The sequence below is a fragment of the Elgaria multicarinata genome, chromosome 6 (assembly GCF_023053635.1).
Source record: "Elgaria multicarinata webbii isolate HBS135686 ecotype San Diego chromosome 6, rElgMul1.1.pri, whole genome shotgun sequence".
Lineage (NCBI taxonomy): Eukaryota > Metazoa > Chordata > Lepidosauria > Squamata > Anguidae > Elgaria > Elgaria multicarinata.
Window position 1 is genome coordinate 84,217,884 of NC_086176.1, and position 19,144 is coordinate 84,237,027.

General features: G+C 39.9%; 1 protein-coding gene across 2 annotated transcripts in view; it reads right to left on the bottom strand.

Moving 5' to 3' along the window:
• Positions 1–19,144, bottom strand: part of CERT1 (ceramide transporter 1) — an 82,125-nt gene that overhangs the window by 45,369 nt on the left and 17,612 nt on the right. For both annotated transcript variants that reach the window (XM_063127942.1, XM_063127941.1), the window contains exon 3: positions 12,800–12,916. In XM_063127942.1, the coding sequence (XP_062984012.1) occupies positions 12,800–12,916 (117 nt within the window). The remainder of the gene's footprint in view (positions 1–12,799; positions 12,917–19,144) is intronic.

The window sequence follows — 19,144 nt, forward strand, 5'->3', positions numbered from 1 at the left end:
ATCGGAGTTTGCAGAAAGTTAGAGCATACACAAACAAATCATCTTTCTCCCCTCCTCAAAAATGCACAAGCAGAAATCTGGGGAATCTTGCCCACTTTTAAAGAGCCTCTGTGCTATAGTAAACTGCCTCTGTAAAGAAAGCAGTTTGTCATAACTGTCCAAACACAAAACACAATTTGTTAGAATCTAATAGATAACTAAGTATCAACACGTTTAAGCAAACTTTACCTGCCTGAGTTTTTACTCAGTCTGACTTAAAAATGAAGCCAGTTTGTTTGACAAAGGATATGATAGAGTAGACATGAGTACCTTATGTTTTTGCCTTTCCTTCATCATTCTGCCAGAAATACCACTGACACATAAACAATTCTGTTCAATTCAATGAATGCAGTCCCAAACAGAACAGAGATACACATTTACATCAGTACATTCAATTCATAGTATTTTCCACCTCCATTGAATAGCATCCTTAAGTATATTTTCAGGCTTCAAAGTGGTATACTAGGAAACTATTTAATTTTACTGAAGAGTTGCAAAACAGCATATTGCACAGTTTCATCTGCTACAACACAGGAGAGTAACCTTATGCAGTGTCAGTGTTTGTATAATTTGTGACAGTCTGTTACAAAGAAAAAAAAATGTTTTAGTTACTACTGTGGAAAACAGCTAAATCCAGGGTCTCTCAGTTTAGCTTCAAAAAGAAGAAAAGCAAGGAATATTAATAGTGCATAGAGATATGTATAGGAGGTAGTGTTAACTTGCAAAAAGAAAAAGAAAAGCAGCATGCAGAGAGAGAAAAAATGAAAGCGAGCATCATGCAAAGCCCCACCATTCTATTACTGCAACATCTAAGCCAGATCAGATCAGTGCCGCACTTTTTATGTCTTGCAGAGCAGATCATTAGCAATTCGCTGCAGAAATAACTCCGTTATAATCGAGATGAAAAATGATGATGATACAAAGTCTTCCACCCCAAGTATGAATACGTCAGGGCTGCTAAAAGACACAGAGGCAGCCAAAGTCTACTCAACAGGAAAAAAAAGACAGTCACCACCTTGAAATGAAAGGAGTTGCTCGCTGTTGTTGTAGCAATCAATACATAACATTAAACACGAATGCCAGTTACCATGCTGAACATCCAGAAGCCATTTCACCAGAAATCCATGCATGGGGTGTAGCCTCAAAGCTACATTTGAAACTGACAATATAAGCACACTGCAACATCTTCACCAGCTTTTTGCATCTGTGAACAGCCTCCATTATTCTTTTCAGAAAGCTCTTTCATAGGTTGACAGTAGAGAGGAGAATGTCACATGGTCCTAAGCTCTGAGTAATATTTTGTTAGTGGAGGCGATGGTGTCTGTCAGCAACAAGAGAATCAGCATTCAGCAATACAATAGCTAAGTGTATCCAGCCTCAAATCAGACCTTCACAGCTGACTCAGTCTTCTGACTGGGATTTCCTTAAGTGGGCCAGCAACGCTTCAGAGAAAAAGCTCAGGCTCATGGGAAACATCACTTGGTCTGGTGCCCTGGGTTTCTCATATTTAGATACATTTACTTTAACCCCCCATGAAACTCAAACTGTCACATGCTGAAACAGACATTTTTCGATATGCTGCATAATAGCTATAAGCAAATAGTTACTCTTTTCTGATTATAAAGAAAAGCAACAGAGAAACAGCAGGATAAACACACTACAGATACTATTTACCAATTTTATATAAAGTAATTACATGAAGAATGCTTTTTTTGATCCATACCTCACTAATATCGAGTATAAAACGAGATAAAAGAAAGCTAAGCAGCATCAAGGTATGAGAACATCCTGGAGTAGGTAAGGGGAAGATACTGTAAAAAGATGGGTCAAAACTCTGCACACGCATTACTAGAGACATACTGCTTATGATTTAAAGCTTGGGGGAGGGGTGGAGATTGTGGCTCAAACACTTTCATCAAAATAAGGTTTCATACATCTTGGTTCAGATGAAGGGCAACTAGAATTCCCAAAGACACCAAGAAAAAGAGGGGGAGCTGCCATGGCATAGTCCTCATTTATGACTTTGAGAGGATGAAAATTTAAGAATCAGACCAAAATAACATTGAGAGATAGAGGATAGTAGTGTCACATGTCTACTAAAATCTAATGCAGCACTGGGCCAGGAGGCAAACACTCCAACACGATAGGCACAGAGGGACAAAGACATAAGTGATAGTCAATGCAAACGGCTTCATTTGGATGGGACTTTCTGTCTATTTTGTAAGGAAGGGTTCCTACTTTAATTTCTTGGAATCATAGGAAAACAAACGGAAAAAGGCAGAAGTAGCTACTTTATGCCAAGTAAGAGCACTGATTCAGCTACCTCAGTATTATTTATACCAGCCTCTCCCAACTTGGGTCCCTCAAAAGGTTTTGGCATACAGTTCCCATCATCCCTGACTATGAAGAGATACAGGTTGAGGAAAGCTGGTCTATACTAGCTAGCATTGGCTCTCCAAGGCTTCAGACAGCAGTCTTTCACTGGCCTTGCCTAGAGATGCCAGGGCTTGAACCGGAGACCTTTCGCATGCAAAGCATGTGCTCTGCCAATTGAGCTATGGCTCTTCCCACCTGCCCAAGATTCTGGAAACACTCTGTTTGATGGGCATGGGCCATTGATATGATTATAAAATAACTTCGTATCTTATGTAATTTTGGTTTGCAAAATATGCTGGCTCTGACTATATTGTAGTGGGAGGACAGAGCTCTAACAGAACATGTTTTTGACTTGGAGGCATAAGTCTTATGCACCTGGACCTTGCAGTGGCTATCCTTCCTCCTTAGGTAAGTGTGAGTCCAATATATAATACATGTGAGAATCTGGAAAGTAAGTAGGCTTTGTTTACGAAGCCTGCAGTTGAGTACCATATTTCAGAATATTTTATTCTGCTGTATGGCTACTAATGAGGAACTAAGTTCTAGCTGCTAAATTAGGTAAATCATTTCAGGCATTTTCTGAGATCGCAGCTGTTTTAGTAGTCATCAGGAAAATACAAAGTACAGAAATTAGATTGATTATCAAATGCTGGTAGGGAGGTTCAGGGTGGAGGAATTGCAAGACTGTCTTCCAATGGCTTCAGCTAAACAGTATAAAGTGCCCACTAGGTGGCATCTATTCTTTACATACATCGCATACGATAGATTGCATTTCTCAAAGAACATTCTCTAAGACCAATAAAAAGAAAACAGCTGCCTGGTAGAACTTTATAATAGTTGTCCCAAGCAGTATATTCATTCCATTTCCAAATAAGTTATTCTAAAGCAATAGTTCCAATACTATGCTAAGGAAAAATAAATAGCAATAGTTCCGATACTATGCCAAGGAAAAATAAACAGCAATGGTACTAATTACACAGAAGTAGCATACATGGCAACTTAAAAGAATTTCATAGGCAAAAATAGACAGGTCCCTTTCCCCAAGCTGACAATCTAAAACACACAAAAGGAAAACCAACAGAGTGCAGGAAGTGATAAATGTGGGTAAATGCAGCCTTTATATGTATTTAAAATTTGGTCATAACTACAATTGAGGATTAAGGGGATAAGCAAAGCCCTCACATAAAAAGTGGGTTTTGAGGTAGAAACTCAAGGAAGAGATGCACATGTTCTGAGGGAGCTGAATACACAGGTGCAGCAAAGGAGAATGGGCAGAGTTGCAATAAAGAGCAAGAAATCTTGAGGAAGTGATATCATATTTAATATATATTTCATTGGAAAATTGCGCAAGTAGTCCAACACAGTCACATTTGACTTAAAAAAAAAAGGAAACTTCTCTAAAATGAGGGAATTAGTGAAAAGGAAATTGAAGGGCGAGTCAAGAGGGTTAAATCCCTTCAAAATGCTTGGGGATTACTCAAAACCATAATAACAGAAACTCAGCTAAAATGGTTAGGAAAGGTAGCAACAAGGAAAAGGCTATCAAGGCTACTAGCCCTGATGGCTATATGCTACCTCAGAGACAGTATGTTTATGTACACTAGTTGTTGGGGAACATGGGTGGGAGGGTGTTTTTGCACAATGTCCTGGTTGACAGGTGGTTGGCCATTGTGCGAACAGAATGTTGGACTAAATGGACCCTTGGTCTGATCGAGCATGGCTGTTACGTTCTTAAGAAAGGAGTATATGCTAGAGGTATACAAAATTATGCATTGTTTGGAGAAAGTAAATAGGCCACCTCTTTCATAATACTAGAACCCAGAATCATCTAATGAAATTGAACGTTGGGAGATGCAGGACAGACAAGAGGAACCACTTCTTCACACAGTGCATAGTTAAACTATGTTATTCGCTACTACAAGATGTAGGGATAGCCACAAACCTGGACAGCATTAAAAGGGGATTAGACAACTTCATGCATAAGTCTATCAGTCGCTACTATGCATGATGACTACATATTGGCTCCAGTATCAGAGGCAGTATGGCTCTTAATATCAGTTGCTGGGAAATAGGAGCAAGTGGGAGCTTTTGCAAGAATGTCCTGCTTGTGGGTCTCCCCTAACCATCTGGATGGCCACTGTCAAACAGAATGCTAGACTAGATAGGCCTTTGGTCTGATCCAGCATGGCTGTTGTTATGTTACCCTATGAGAACTCCTCTGGGGAAGGCATCAGACCAGATGCTCTAGGGAGTGATGGCAGACTTTTTTCTACTGTGATATTTGCTGCAGCAGAAGAACAGACAGTGAGGCTCTCTGCAGCACCCCAATACTTCACTCTAAGGAATCCATCTTCAGAGCAAGGCATTGTGCCTAGCTGGCAGCGCTGGAAAGGCCCTGCAGTGGTGGGGGGTGTACATGTAATTCACAGCTTGGGACAAGGTCTCACTCTGCCTCATGAGAGGGACGGCTCTGCTTCTGCCTGCTCTGCAGACAGCAGTTACAACCTTCAACTCATCCCTAGCATCACCTCTTAATATGTTTGCCCTGCTTCCTAAAGTTCTTGGCCTTCTAGTCTTCTCTTTCTCTCTTGTCCCTGAATGACCTCAACATATCCCATGGCTTTCAGTACGATCTGCATGCAAATGACACCCAGCTTTACCTCTGGGTCTGAATGGTCTCCCAATGATATAGGGTGGAAAACATTCCATGGAATTACTTTCAGTACTTCATTTTTCTTAAATTTCATAAGTCCATCAGTAAAAATGAATGCATGCCAATTGCAAATACACTATTAGGCAGGTTTGGCAGGTTCAAAGTTGTAATTAATGTTTTTCAGGTGATTATACCTAGCAAGTATGTGAGAAAATACATATATGTGTCAGAATGAAATTGAACTAACAACTAGTGACCGCAAAACTGATTGCACCCAACAACCCTCAGGGTGCAATCCTATGCACGTTTAGATAGAAAAATGTCCTGCAAGTCACAGCATCCCCAGCCAGTCTTGCTGTTTGGAGACTGCTGGGAGTTGTAAGGTTTTTTTTCTGCTGTCTAACCATTCATAGGATTGCGCCCATAGTGGAAGACAGCTGAACTCTGTTGAAATAGATGCGAGGTTGTCAGCATATCATGCATTGTCTTTTAGTTGCAAAAAATAATTACTGTGTCAACAATTTTCAGTACTTTTTCTTAAATTTAAAGAATATAAAGGAAGTACATGCTATTGTTTTCAATTTTTTTTACAAGTATTCCAATAACAAATTCTATATATTGTAACATTTAAATCACATTAATGTCCTTTATTTCCCCCTTCTCAAACATTTCAGGTTAAGTACATGGGGTATTCATTTTACCTTGTTTACTATATTCAAGTAAAATAAACATGTTAAATTAGACCTCGCTGTGGCAGCGGTGGGCAACTTGTAACCTTCCAGATGTTTTCCCATCAGCTCTAGTCAGCATAGCTAATGGTGAGGGATGATGGGAGTTGTAGGGCCACAAGTTGTAGGGCCACATCTGGAGGGTCACAAGTTGCCCACCCCTGCTCTAGGACATGAAAATTTTCTCTGAGACCAATCTTCTCATCTTTCCTCCAAAGCCCTCTTTTCCACAAATGCTTTTCCTTATCCATTAACAATGTTACAATCCACCCTGAACAGGCACATTGCCTTAGCTCTCCTTCATTCCCTATTATATAATAATAATATTCATACCCAAATTATGTCACTTATTCCTTACAAAACTAGGCAAAAACTCTGGTCCATGCCTAGTCATCTCTTGCCTAAACTACTGCAGTCTTCTCTCTGTTCTTCCATTATCTCACCTTGGTCACTTCATCCAGCACTCTCTTGCCCAAACCATTCACCTCTCTCATCGCATGATATCTCTCATTAAATCCCTACACTGTCTTCCTGTCCACTCCCAGATCCAGCATAACCTGATCTTCAAAGCCCAACACTACAGGAGGTTAATGTTTTGAATCTCAAGGCTACATGCACTTGAAGTTTCTCCTAGCTCTGTGGAGATGCAGCTGTAACACTCTTACGAAGCCAGATAAGAAGAAGCTTCTTAAGCAAATAGACTGAATGTAGAACAGCATATCGCCTTCAACACACATCACAGAAAAATCTAAGTTAATTAGTTTAAGTCTAAATTTAAATTTATTATAAGATACTGTTAATAAATTTTTAAAATACTGTTTCTAGGAAGCCAGTTTACTTACAAATATTAACTGATCATTTTCCGTGTGTGTGCATGCATAAACACTCTAGTGTAGAAACACATGGATCTGCTCTCAGATGCAAAAAATGATACCTGTTGTATTTAGATGACATGATTAGACACTAAATTACACAGCTAGAAATCTTGGGAAGAAAAAATAAAAATTACATCCAAGAAATGATAGTAGCCACTAGATGGCAGCAATAAGAAGAGTATGAAGATACTGCTGGAGGTTACTATTGGTCAAAGTCCAACAGTAACCTTTATCCTGCTTTCATTATATACCAGTTATTCTGCTTTTAAAATGTTTTCAAGGCAGCCCAATGTTAAATGATTAGAGATTCAAAAATGTCTGGCTTTAGATGCAAATCCTGTACTGTTTCATGTTCCTTAAACTAAAACCTTGAGAATCATAACCCAATAAACGTAAGATTTTCTCTTTATAGACTTTTGGGCCTAGCCATTTCAGAGTAAAACTTACAAGATGGACTTGAGGCTTCAGGACCTATTATAACTGCTAACAGTTGTTGTTGTTGTTGTTGTTGTTTTCTTTAGAGGCCAACGATACTGACCCTAAACAAAGGTCAATTAATTTCTTGTGTGGTTACAGAAGGATGTGGGGGAGGGACAGTGTAATATACTGTATTTCTTCGATTCTAAGACGCCATCGATTGTAAGACGCACACTAATTTCAGTACCACCAACAGAAAAAAAAAACCTAAGACACACCCGCAATTCTAAGACGCACCCCATTTTTAGAGATGTTTATATGGGGAAAAAAGTGCATCTTAGAATTGAAGAAATAGGGTAGTGGCTTAAATGCTGCAAAAAGAGCTGGGGAGGTCCAGGATCAAATTCCCCACTTAGCCATTAAGCTCACTGGGTGACCTTGGGCTAATCACTCTCTTTCAGTCTAATCTACCTCATATCATAAAATGGGGGTGGGGATGATTCATGAATGTTGCCTTGAGCTCCATGGAGGAAGGGCAGGATATGTAATAAATTTAATATAGTCAGTAACTTGTGATTTTGCAATCACACCATGCCAGTATTAAACAAGCAGAGAATTCTACATCCTAAGAATCTCTGCTTTCTTTATATTAAACAAAAGTTTCTCCCCCAAAATTAAAGCTATGGATATACTAGAAAGCTGTACTGCCTGGCAAAATTGCAGATGCTAGAGATTTCTATGGGCTTCTATGCCCTTCACTGCTCTTTATCCCATCTATGGTAAGAAAACAGAAATAGCCACAGCAAATGTTTTTATTGATTTGTAGTTTTATTTAATCTATCATGTGTTTATGCTGTATACTACTTTGGGAATTATTAGTGGAGAAGCAACCAAAAAAACTAAATAAAATAAAATGCTTAATTTGCACAGTCATACTAGTTACAGGGTTTCATTTTTCTAAGAGCAGCTTTTAATATAGAAATAATAACAACAACATAAAAAAGAGCAGATGGTTTAATACAGAGCCCTGAATACAATATTTCTGGAAAGCTACCTGCCTCAACCCATGGGACACTCTGCTTGCTGCACACGTGCACCTTCCGCTTTTGTTCAGCAACCTATGAGCAGTTCTGTCGAAGGTTGCTGAGCAGATTGTCTGAATCCAGACCACTGGGCTGTTTAGGAGCTAAACAATCCAGCAATTAACCCAACAACAAACCAATGGCTAACTGCTGGTTTGTTTAGCTCCTCAACAACCCTACAATCCAGGTTTGGACAAAATGCTCATTTCCGCTGCAGTCTACAGCAGCCTTCCCAACCTGGCACCCTCCAGATGTGTTGGATTACAACTCCCATAATTTTGTCTCAACAGTATCACAGTACAATATCACATATATGGATGGTTGGCTGGGGCATTTTGCACTTTGCAGGAAACTTTTCAATTGCAGCGTCAAGAGCTATAGCATAGCTTCATTCCTGTAGTAGTAATATTGCATTAAAAAGTTTCCCATCAAGAGACTAGCCTATTGATCTCTAAAGAGACAGGGAGAGCAAGACAGTTTCTGTCTCAAGATTGAAATGAGTCTAGAAAATCAACTTCATCCAATTGTGTCTGGAGTTGATCAGGAACTACTCACTCAGTTCCTTCTCCAAGAAGGGGATATTAGCAACTGTCCTACAGTCTTCCACCAGTGGGTCTAGGGAAGGTTTCTTCAGGAGCAGCCTAACTTCTGGCTCTTTCAGAGAGACTGTTAATGCTCCCCCCTCTCTCAGAGCAATTTATAATCACTCAGACCCAACTGGCAATTGCCTCCTTATTAAATGAAATATGCCAAGACTAACAAGGATTGGGCATTCTGGTTGAACTCATCCAAGGACATTTTCTGCATCCCTGGGCCTCAGCAACTGTCATTCAATACTACTGGACCAGACAGTACTCTGGATATTGCAATTACAGGAACTACACTGCCAAAAGCAGGCGGTTTCCCCTTCAAAGTGACTTACGAATTTGTAGCAGCAAGCCATCGAAGAAACAACCAATTCCCTTTCAGGGTCAGATCATAATAGACCTTTTACCATCCAAAACAGCTCTGCTGGACATGAAGATGCAATGGAGGTGGGAATATGAAACTGTGTCCACGGTCCACACAATCTAAATGATGCAGCTCCCAAGATTGGCTTGTTGACTCATGAAAGTGCTTCAAGTGACCCTTGCAGATTGTATTTTACACTTCAACATCCAGCTAGGACAGCACTGGATGACACTTGCTCATGATGTCATTTAAAAAGGCTTCACCGGAATATAAGAGCCTACAGCATCACTTAGCATAATCATTGGCTAGGAGCCAAGACAGATCCTTTAAGCATGCTCAAGCCTTGAGTGTGTCCAGTGGATTTCTTGTGTTTGCTTTTACTTTTTCCATTCAAACAGCACATATCCATGCCCTATTGCTAACTGTTTTATAAACTACTGAGCTTTTATGAACTACTGTGCTTTGATGTGAGCATTGGGCAATGTGGTAATATTCAACACTCATTAAACATTTATGTTGAACTGTTTAACTGTATATTATTATTATTATTATTATTATTAATAATAATAATAATAATAATAATTGCATTAGACAATATAAGTGCATTTTTCAAATTTCAAGAGTCTGTTCTTAAAATTCCCCCCCTAATTCTAATTTTCAGAAAGGCTAGGCATATCTTGTCATTTTATTTCATATCTACTTCACTTATCCATCTATTTATCCCAGAGAGAACGTTGAACTTCTGAACGAATGTCTAGAGGTAGTTTGGGGCTGGATGAGGGTGAAGAAGCTGAAATGTAATCCAGATAAGATGGAGGTACAGCGGCTGAGAAAACTGACTACTGCTGTCTCAGACCGGGTTGCACTCCCCTTGAAGGACCAAGTCTGCAGTTTGGGAATTCTCCTGGGCTTGACATCAACAGAAGAAGCTTAGGTGGCAGTGGTGGCCAGGAATGCTTTTTATCAGCTTAGGCTGGTACACCAACTTCATCTGCAGAGGACAGACCTTGCCTCAGTTAGCCATGCACTAACAACATCCAGGCTGGAATACTGTAATGCCCTCTATGCAATGTTGAGGGCTTGGAAACTTCAAGTGGTGTGAACCGTGGCCACCTGCGTAGGGTGGGTGCCAGGCAGTCAGAATATGTGACACCTATAATGTATGAATTATATTGGTTACCACTGCAATTTAAAATGCTGGTAATGACTTTTAAAGCCCTGAACAGTTTGGGACTGGATTATCTGAAGGACTGCCTTTATCCATATCAGCCTGCCCACATCCTGAGTCCGAGTATGCTTCTGAGCCACATGCTTCTGAGCCCAGGTGTCTGTACCCACCTGGTGAAAGCAATCAGGCTGGCAGGCAGAAGGGAGAGAGGTTTTTTCATAGTGGCCCCACTTTGTAGAACTCTCTTCTAATTGAGATTCAACAGACTCCATTAATATAGCCTTTAAGATAATTAATTGATCGATTCTTGCCAGGGTTAGGCTCTCTCTAAAGGAGGTTTGTAGTCTGTTCCCCTCTCCCCACTTAAAAATTCCTACTGATTTTTAAGTGGAAGCCATAGCACTTTTTACAATGAACAAACTACATCACTTCATTAGATCAAGATCTGGCTCTGGTCTAGCTTCAGTAAACTCTCTTTAGGCTAATGCAATGCCCTTTAATATAATGTACTGTCTTTAAACACTTTTCAGAAGTGGCAGCAAACTCCCATTTCTTACAAGCAGGATATAGAGAGCATAACACCACAATCTTGGTTTGCCTACATGGAATGCCTAGTTACTTTCAGGCACAATTCAAAGTGCTTGTTTCATCTTCGAAATCCCTAAATGGCCTGGGGCCTGCATACCTAAGGAAGAGCCTACTCCCATATGTTTCCCTCCAGTCCCTGAGATCACCTTTTGAGGCCCGTGTCCTGCATTTTACACATGTGCAATTTTCAAGGAGAAACAGAGAAAGAAGGCATTACATGCAGCATAAACACAAGAGAGAAATAAGTTATCAGAATATGTCAATTGTAAGAAGCCCCTGTGTTTTAGAAAATTAGTTTCCTTCTTCAGGGGCAACCTGAATACAAAAACATATTTATTCAGATTTCCACTGAAGAAGGAAAGTAATTTTTCAAAATGCATTGGGCTCTAATCAAATTTGACATTTTTTGAGAGTGCATTTCTCCCTTTTCATGCAATTTACAAGAGACAGAACGAGTGTTTTGTCAGTAGCACCCACTTTGTAGAATGCTCTCCCACAGAAGATTTATCTGGTATGTTCTTTATCATCCTTTAGACAGATGATAGAAACATGAAGATGTTTAATGGAAAGTTAGTTCCTATTGTAACTTCATAATAGCATTTGAAAAATATACTTCATAATAGCATTTGAAAAATATACTCCTGGTCTTTTATGCTATCACACCAGCATTAGATGAGTCATTCAGATCCAAATCAGAAGCTTAAAGGTTAGAATAATGCGCCTTTGAGCTGATTATAAATCTTTTCTTTCCCTTAATTACCACCCAAGAGGAAAAGCAAATGAAACAAAAATCCTAGCTAATAATTATTTAAGGACACAATCCTATGGGAATGCCAGTAAGCTCCTTCTCAGGGCTCCTCCTGCTCTGCCTTTTGGCTAGATGGGCTTTGTTGCCCATCTAGCTGGGGTGTGTCGAAATGGGAGGGAAAGAGATGGGAGGCCACAGGATACACTGCGTCCTGGCTTCTCCAGTGCCCTCCACCCCTGGCACTCACCCTTTACCCCCTTTCCAAGGTCACTTTTGTGACTTTAGAGAGGCAGTCAGTGGGGTTCTCCCTGCGCCAGCTGCAAGTGTTAGGGTGCAGGGAGCATGGATTCCATGGATCTGTGGTTGGAACAGTTTCTCCAACCTTGGAACTAGGAATCCAAATTCTCCTATGGCCTCCAGAGACTGTCTAGGGACCATGGGATTTCTTCCTTAGTGTAAGAAAACCTTTGACACAAAATCCAGCCATTATTTCAGGATGAACCCAACAGCACCTTTTAGAATTGACCATTTTTAATCACCACTGCAAGACTGCTTTATCCTAGTGCCACCTACTGTAAAAATAGATGTTTTAACTTTACTATCAGCATAAGATATTTTATTCAAGTTGGTTTAACCTCTACATGCTAGAGATAATGCCTGTTGCTTCTTTTCTGCATTGCCATACATTGATTCCATACATCCCCAGTCTCTCATTATTGCTAAAATTTCTACAACAATTGCCAAGTGCAACATCCTACACAATCTTTATTTCATTCACTCGTATTACCTATTCTAGTGCTTGAGCACACCAGCATCTGCTTTCAGCCATCGATATCTCACTAAAGTTGTTAAGCAATCTTCCCAGAGTGCAGGACACGGAATAATGGGCTCAAGTTAAAGGAAGCCAGATTCCAGCTGGACATCAAGAAAAACTTCCTGACTGTTAGAGCAGCACGACAATGGAATCAGTTACCTAGGGAGGTTGTGGGCTCTCCCACACTAGAGTCATTCAAGAGGCAGCTGGACAACCATCTGTCAGGGATGCTTTAGGGTGGATTCTTGCATTGAGCAGGGGGTTGGACTCGATGGCCTTGTAGGCCCCTTCCAACTCTGCTATTCTATGATTCTATGATAACCATACACCATTATTAATTGCTAAGAAACAGAGCCATACCTTGTGCTGTTCAATTGCATCTATCCATTGTTGTCTGTGATCCAGATCCTGAGCTCGTAGATACCAAACACTATCATTTACGCTAATATCAAATCTGCATTCATCAAAATCATGGGGCTGTGGAAGAAAAAAAAGATAATTAGGACAATGTAAACGTGAAAGAGATGAACGATGACAAACTACAAGGTGGTCAATTCAATTCTTAAAACAAAACAAAAAAACTTTACTTATATCCAAACCAATAAAAGTAACAGAAGCTAACAGAACACAAGTTTTCTATATAATCCCCCTGGCCCTTGCTCTAAAATCACATCTCTCGATTACTATGACATCAGATGGATTTAATTATAGAACTGTCCTAAACCATGTAGCAAGTAGGCTCCTACCACTCCTTCAGCCTTATACCTTGAAACTGTCCTCAGACTGATATGGGAAAGAAAGTGCAAAAGCAAAGTTTTAAGTAATTCCCTGATAGCTCTCCAAAAGTAAATAGGGGGGCAGCAAGCACATCCAAGCAGGTACAGTAAAAATGATGCACAATATAATATTTATATCCACATTAGCAAGCTATCAAAAACATTTCCCTAAACATAAAAAAGACATTTTAAAAATAAGAGCAATATTTTAAAAATAGTTATAAATTCACATAATAAATCATTCACTAACTAATCCAAATCACTAGGACAGCAGTAAAAAAAAATACATAGCAAAGCTTTACAATTAAAGGGGAAATCTCTCAGTGCAGCAACATCAAAATAAACACAGCAGAAACAGAAACATTAATCTCATAAGAGCAGCAGAAAACATAATATTTTCAGTCCTCTCAACCACCCACAAAGTACATGCCAAGAAGTTCACCAACAATAGCTTGGCAGACCATCTCTCACTGGACCACCTTGCCCCCAAGGGTGGATTGACTGAAATCAAGGCAATTTAAATTAGCAAGACAGCTTTAATCATTGATTTAAATCAAATTTCTCATCAATACTTATTTATTTTTATTTATTTATTTAAGGATTTTTATGCCACCATTCAGCCAAAAAAGGCTCTCACGGCGGCTTACAAAAGTATTTCTTGACAGTCCCTGCCCACAGGCTTACAATCTAAAAGACATGACACAAAAGGAAAGGGGATTGGGAGGGAGGAGGAGGAGGGGGAAAAGGAAAGCAAACTCAGGCACTACAATCTTAGTTGGAAAGTTCAGCAGTTGCAGTTGACAGCAGGAGGGAGGGGGCTCTCAGCTGGAGCTGGACCCAGGCACGGTGGAGAGGTGCCTGGCTGCTGCTTCCTCCCTCACTGGTGGCCTCTCCAGAGATAGTTGGTAGCAGGAGGGAGTATACTTCTGGTGTAGTGTGGTGTAGTGGCTACAGTGTGGGACTGAGAGTCAGGAGATCTGGCTTCTAGTCCCCACTTGGCCATGGAAGGTCACTGGGTGACTTTGGGCCAGTCACAAACTCTCAGCCTAGCCTATCTCACAGGGTTGTTATTGTGAGGATAGAATCGATAAATGAGGATTATGTACACCATCTTGGGTTCCTAAAGGAGGAAAAATGGTGGTATATAAATGTAATAAATAAATTCACTAGGCCAGGGAAAGGCAGACTTCAGGCTTGGGGGATCTATTTTGCTTTTCACTAGAATGTTGAGTTGGATACAACATGGTGGTTCAGGATATTGGGTCACTACAGGCTATGAACCACACACCGGCATATATTTCTGTAAACCGCCCAGAGAGCCCCGGCTATGGGAGCGGTATATAAGTGAAATAAATAAAATACAAATCTATCTGTGAGTTTGCTGAGATAAACTAACATAACAATCTGAACCTGAACTGAACCAAGACCTTGTCAAAAGCAACCAACTAGCACTCCTATTTTACAGATGAGCAACATCAAGGATGAGAGATAAGTGATTTAACACAAGGTCAGCCATGCCAGATTCCCACCCACCCCTTTCCTTGCAATTTCATGACGAATTTGAATTCCATTGATATCAATTAACTTACTCAAAGTATGACTTGGTCTGGATCCTACCCAATGTATTTTGTAGAGGTATTGATGCAGTTTAGAGATATATAGGGTAACATGCTTATATTCAGACTTGATGGGTTGCATCCCATTAGCCCCTCCCACTGACATAACTTCTTCTGTCAGCAGAACAGGAACAGGGTGATTTCCCTGCCTACTTGCAGCTCTCTTCACTCTCTTAATATCCACTCCAGAGGATTGAGGAATCCTACACAGGAGATTTTGGGGGAAGAAAGTCCTATTGTATAGTCCACTTATGCGATGTTGGATTTTTTCAATATTCAATTATTCTTGAAGAGAAAGCTAGTATTGACAACTAAAAATAAACATCCAATTTATTTTATTTTAATTCCAACTTACATCTTTTAAAACTTTCTTTTTAATCTAGCCTGTTGCACCCTAGCTGTCATCTAGGGCATCCTCTTACATGGGTTCCTCCTTGTATCAGGAAGCCCAAATACACCCACTCCATAACTAATTCTTCCCATAATTTGCTATCCATCTCTGGATGTTTATAAGATGTATTTTATACCACCTTCCAATCAGTTTCCCATGAAGAGGCCAGCCTATTTTTATACCACCTTTCAATCAACTGCTACTGAATCATTATTTTTATTTTTATTTATTTAGTACATTTTTATACTGCCCATTAGTGGAGGCTCTCTGAGCAGTGCACAATTAAAACCATAAAATACAACAAGTATCATATACATTTTAAATGTTAAAAGTTTAAAAAGGCAATATAAAACCAGACAGCCAGTGTGGTGTAGTGGCTAAGGTGTTGGACTGGGAGTCGGTAGATCCAGGTTCTAGTCCTCACTCGGCCATGGAAACCCACTGGGTGACTTTGGGCCAGTCACAGACTCTCAGCCCAACCCACCTCACAGGGTTGTTGTTGCGAGGATAAAACAGAGAGGAGGAGGAGAAGGAGGTATGCTGCCTTGCAATAATAAATAAATAAAAATAAGTTAAAATCCCGGGAAAGCCTGTGTGACAAGGTATGCTTTCAGAAGGCATTTAAAGGATGTTACATTTTCTGCCTCATGAACCGTATGAGGTAGGGCTTCCCAGAGGGTGGGTGCCACAAGGAGTATACAGTTCGACTTCCTGAAAAAGACAATAGCCTTAATGCTCAATTTCACTGTTTCCTAGTTTTTGAGTCACGTTTACCAGCTGAAGAGTGGCCTTATCCTACCCCAAGGTATACATGATTGCACTGCATTTTTGCCTAGCTGTCCTGACACTTCCAATACTGTATTCTTTGGAAGTTGGTAGTTTAGTATGGTGGCTTACCATTGCTGTGGGGAAAGAATTTTGCCAGAGATTAATCACTGATTTCCTGTTGAGTCAGCAATAAAAACAGTAGGCATACTGTCAGAGTTTTACATCATATTCAAATGTAATAACTGTTTTCTTTTCATAGGGTATTTCACAGGCCCCTGCACACGATTGTTTAATTTTATTATGCTGTCTGCAAGGTTGTTCCCAAAGAGCGATAAAAAAAATACCACCCTGAAACAGTTTTAGAGACTATAAAGCTTAGAAGTGACAGATTACTTTTTTTAAAAAGGCTTATAGTATTGTATTGTATTTCTTTATTTACAGTCAACAGACCAATATAAAACAAGAAGATACACCATTATATAAAACAATACAGAGTAGGGATAAAAAAGAAGGAGTGTTACAAAATCACTAAAGATACTAGATTGTTATTTGTTGGTTTCTGAAAAGGGAACAGAATTGGGTTATTGGGGCCTAGCATAGTGAAAAAGGGAGGGATATATAGATAATAAAATTGCTAATCTGTGGATTTAAACGCAATCAACATCCATAAGCGATCTGGTGCGGATGGCCAAATTCAGGAATTTGGCCACCTGCTCAGTGGTAGATTTACTGGAGCCCTGAAGTAGACTAATCAGGAGTGACTCAGGGGATCGTCCAGGGAGACGTTGCATAATAGGACATAATAGGTCTTTTCTTGCCTGTTGGTAAAAATTGCAATGGAAGAGCACGTGCAGAATGGATTCCACCTCGATGTTATTACATGGGCAGTATCTGTTTTTGGATGGAATTTTCTTATATCTGCCCTCCAGCAACTTGGAGGGGAGGACGTTAAATCTTGCTAGGGTGAATGCTTTCCTGTATTTGGGAATGGTTAACCAACCCAGATATGGCATTCCATCTTTGCAAGAAGGGACTAGGAGACCCAATGATTGGGGGGAACATGGTCCCCAGGCAGTTCCCCGGAGCTCTTGGTGGTCTATATCCAGTAGTCTCTGTTTGGTGATCTGTTTAGCGCTGTCCAAGTCCAGAGATAGCAGGAAAAAAGGGGATAGCCCTATTGAGGTTACTTTTTGCACCACTGCCCTAGACCAGTGAGATTCGGAGGGTTCTAACAGGACTTTGGTAACCAAGGAGTTGGGAGTGAGCGTTAGGTGACAGCGGAAAAGGGCTTACAAAACTGTTGCCTACACATTAATTAGTACAAGTGTGTTCAGGACTATGAGAGTAAAAGATTAAGCTAAAATAGGATTTTATGACTGGATTGAACAGTGTATTATTGATCTTATATATATTTAAAGGTGGGGAGAGAAGCCCTAGAGCAGAAGCACTTTCTTTTGGTTCTGAATCCATTCATAACTTTTGTAAACCGCCCAGAGAGCTTCGGCTATACATTTATAAATGTAATAAATAATAATAATAATAATAATAATAATAATAATATGACCCTTCCAAGCCACTTACTAAAATCCTTCCCATATGTTATATTTTGGCCTTAATCAGCCAATAATTTTAGTTGCTGGGGGTCAAACTCCCCTCAAATGATGGGTTGGATTTGGCCACGCTTCTCACGGAAAGAGGAAAGAGTGATTCCTTTCGTCAGCAGGACGCTTTTGATCCAGCAGAGCTTTTCTGCTGGATGAATGGGGAAAGGGATGTTTGCCTACGTCCCCTGAAAATCTACTCCTTCAGAATTGTGGAGGTGGCGGCACTGGGAGCTGCAGAGGGAGGGGGAATCAGTGAAGATCACCTCTTCCACTTTCTCCCAGTGGGAGCATTCTGAGTGGGCCTTTGTTTGGGGATGGTCCCACCAACAGACCAAAACTCTGGATCTAGCCCAGTGATTTTATGTACAGTAGGACATGTGGATCCTTGTTTAGTTGACAGAAACACTACAGAGAGCTACAACAGATCCACGTCACCCCCGTGTAAGTGAAGCAGAAAGCTGTAACACACATCTTAGCTCTCTCAAAGGGATATCCAGGGGAAGAGATGGGAAATCCTAATATAGAAAGGAAAAACAATCAACCCGTATAAACATAATACAAAATTCATCGCCACTACTCATCTACAATGAGTAAAGGACAACCACTCAAACCCTACACTCAGACATTCAGCAAGCCATAACTTAGATGTAGAGCTGAAAGGATGCACAAAAGTTCAATACTTCCTCAGCATTTTGATGTTCAGACTTAACGTTCTTCCTTCAAAACTTCCTTCTAAACATTAGATTTAATGTTCTTCCATCTAAACTTTTAGGTGGCAGATATAATAAAATCCCACTACTCAACAGATGCTATTGTAATAATACCAAGGTGGAAACCACATCACGTGTGTTACTGTTCTGTAGATTTTATCAAAGGGCTAGGAATGATCTTCTGAACCCCATTTTAAAGTCTTTTCCTGGTCACCCTATTGAATTCCTAATGACCTTACTACTTCAGAATTCAGACAAGTCAATCACCGACCAAGTGGCCAAATTTTTGAACTTGGCCATTTCTATTAGATCCTCCATGACTACTTGTCCTTTTAATAGCTAAATGAACACTCATTCCTTATGTATGTAACTTTCGGTGTGCTGGAATGCAATAAAATTTGTTGTGTATTCCTGTAATCAGACTTTAGAAAACCCAGCAAGTTGAAAAGTTAATTATAAACCTGAAGATGAAGTAAGTAACATATTTTTAAAAAATTGTACTTTAAACCAAACTAAGAGACATAGTCCTTTTCAACCTTGTACAGCAAAAAAATAAAAAATGTACACAATAGTATTAATTTCCTCCATGGGCTGAGTTCCAATATGACTTCAATACACTTGTGTGAACTTAGAAAGACACAGCTAGTCTTGGCTTGAGATGGAAGTGTCAGTTTTGCTCCTTGGATTTCCACACCTAAAACTATTTTGGCTGGTAACACAGTCTGGAATTTTATGTATTTTCTAGACCACCTACAGATGTGTTAACACTGCAGTTCCCATCATTCTATGTTATTATGGCTGTTTTATCAATTCCAGTGCTGTCTATTGTTTAGCATTATG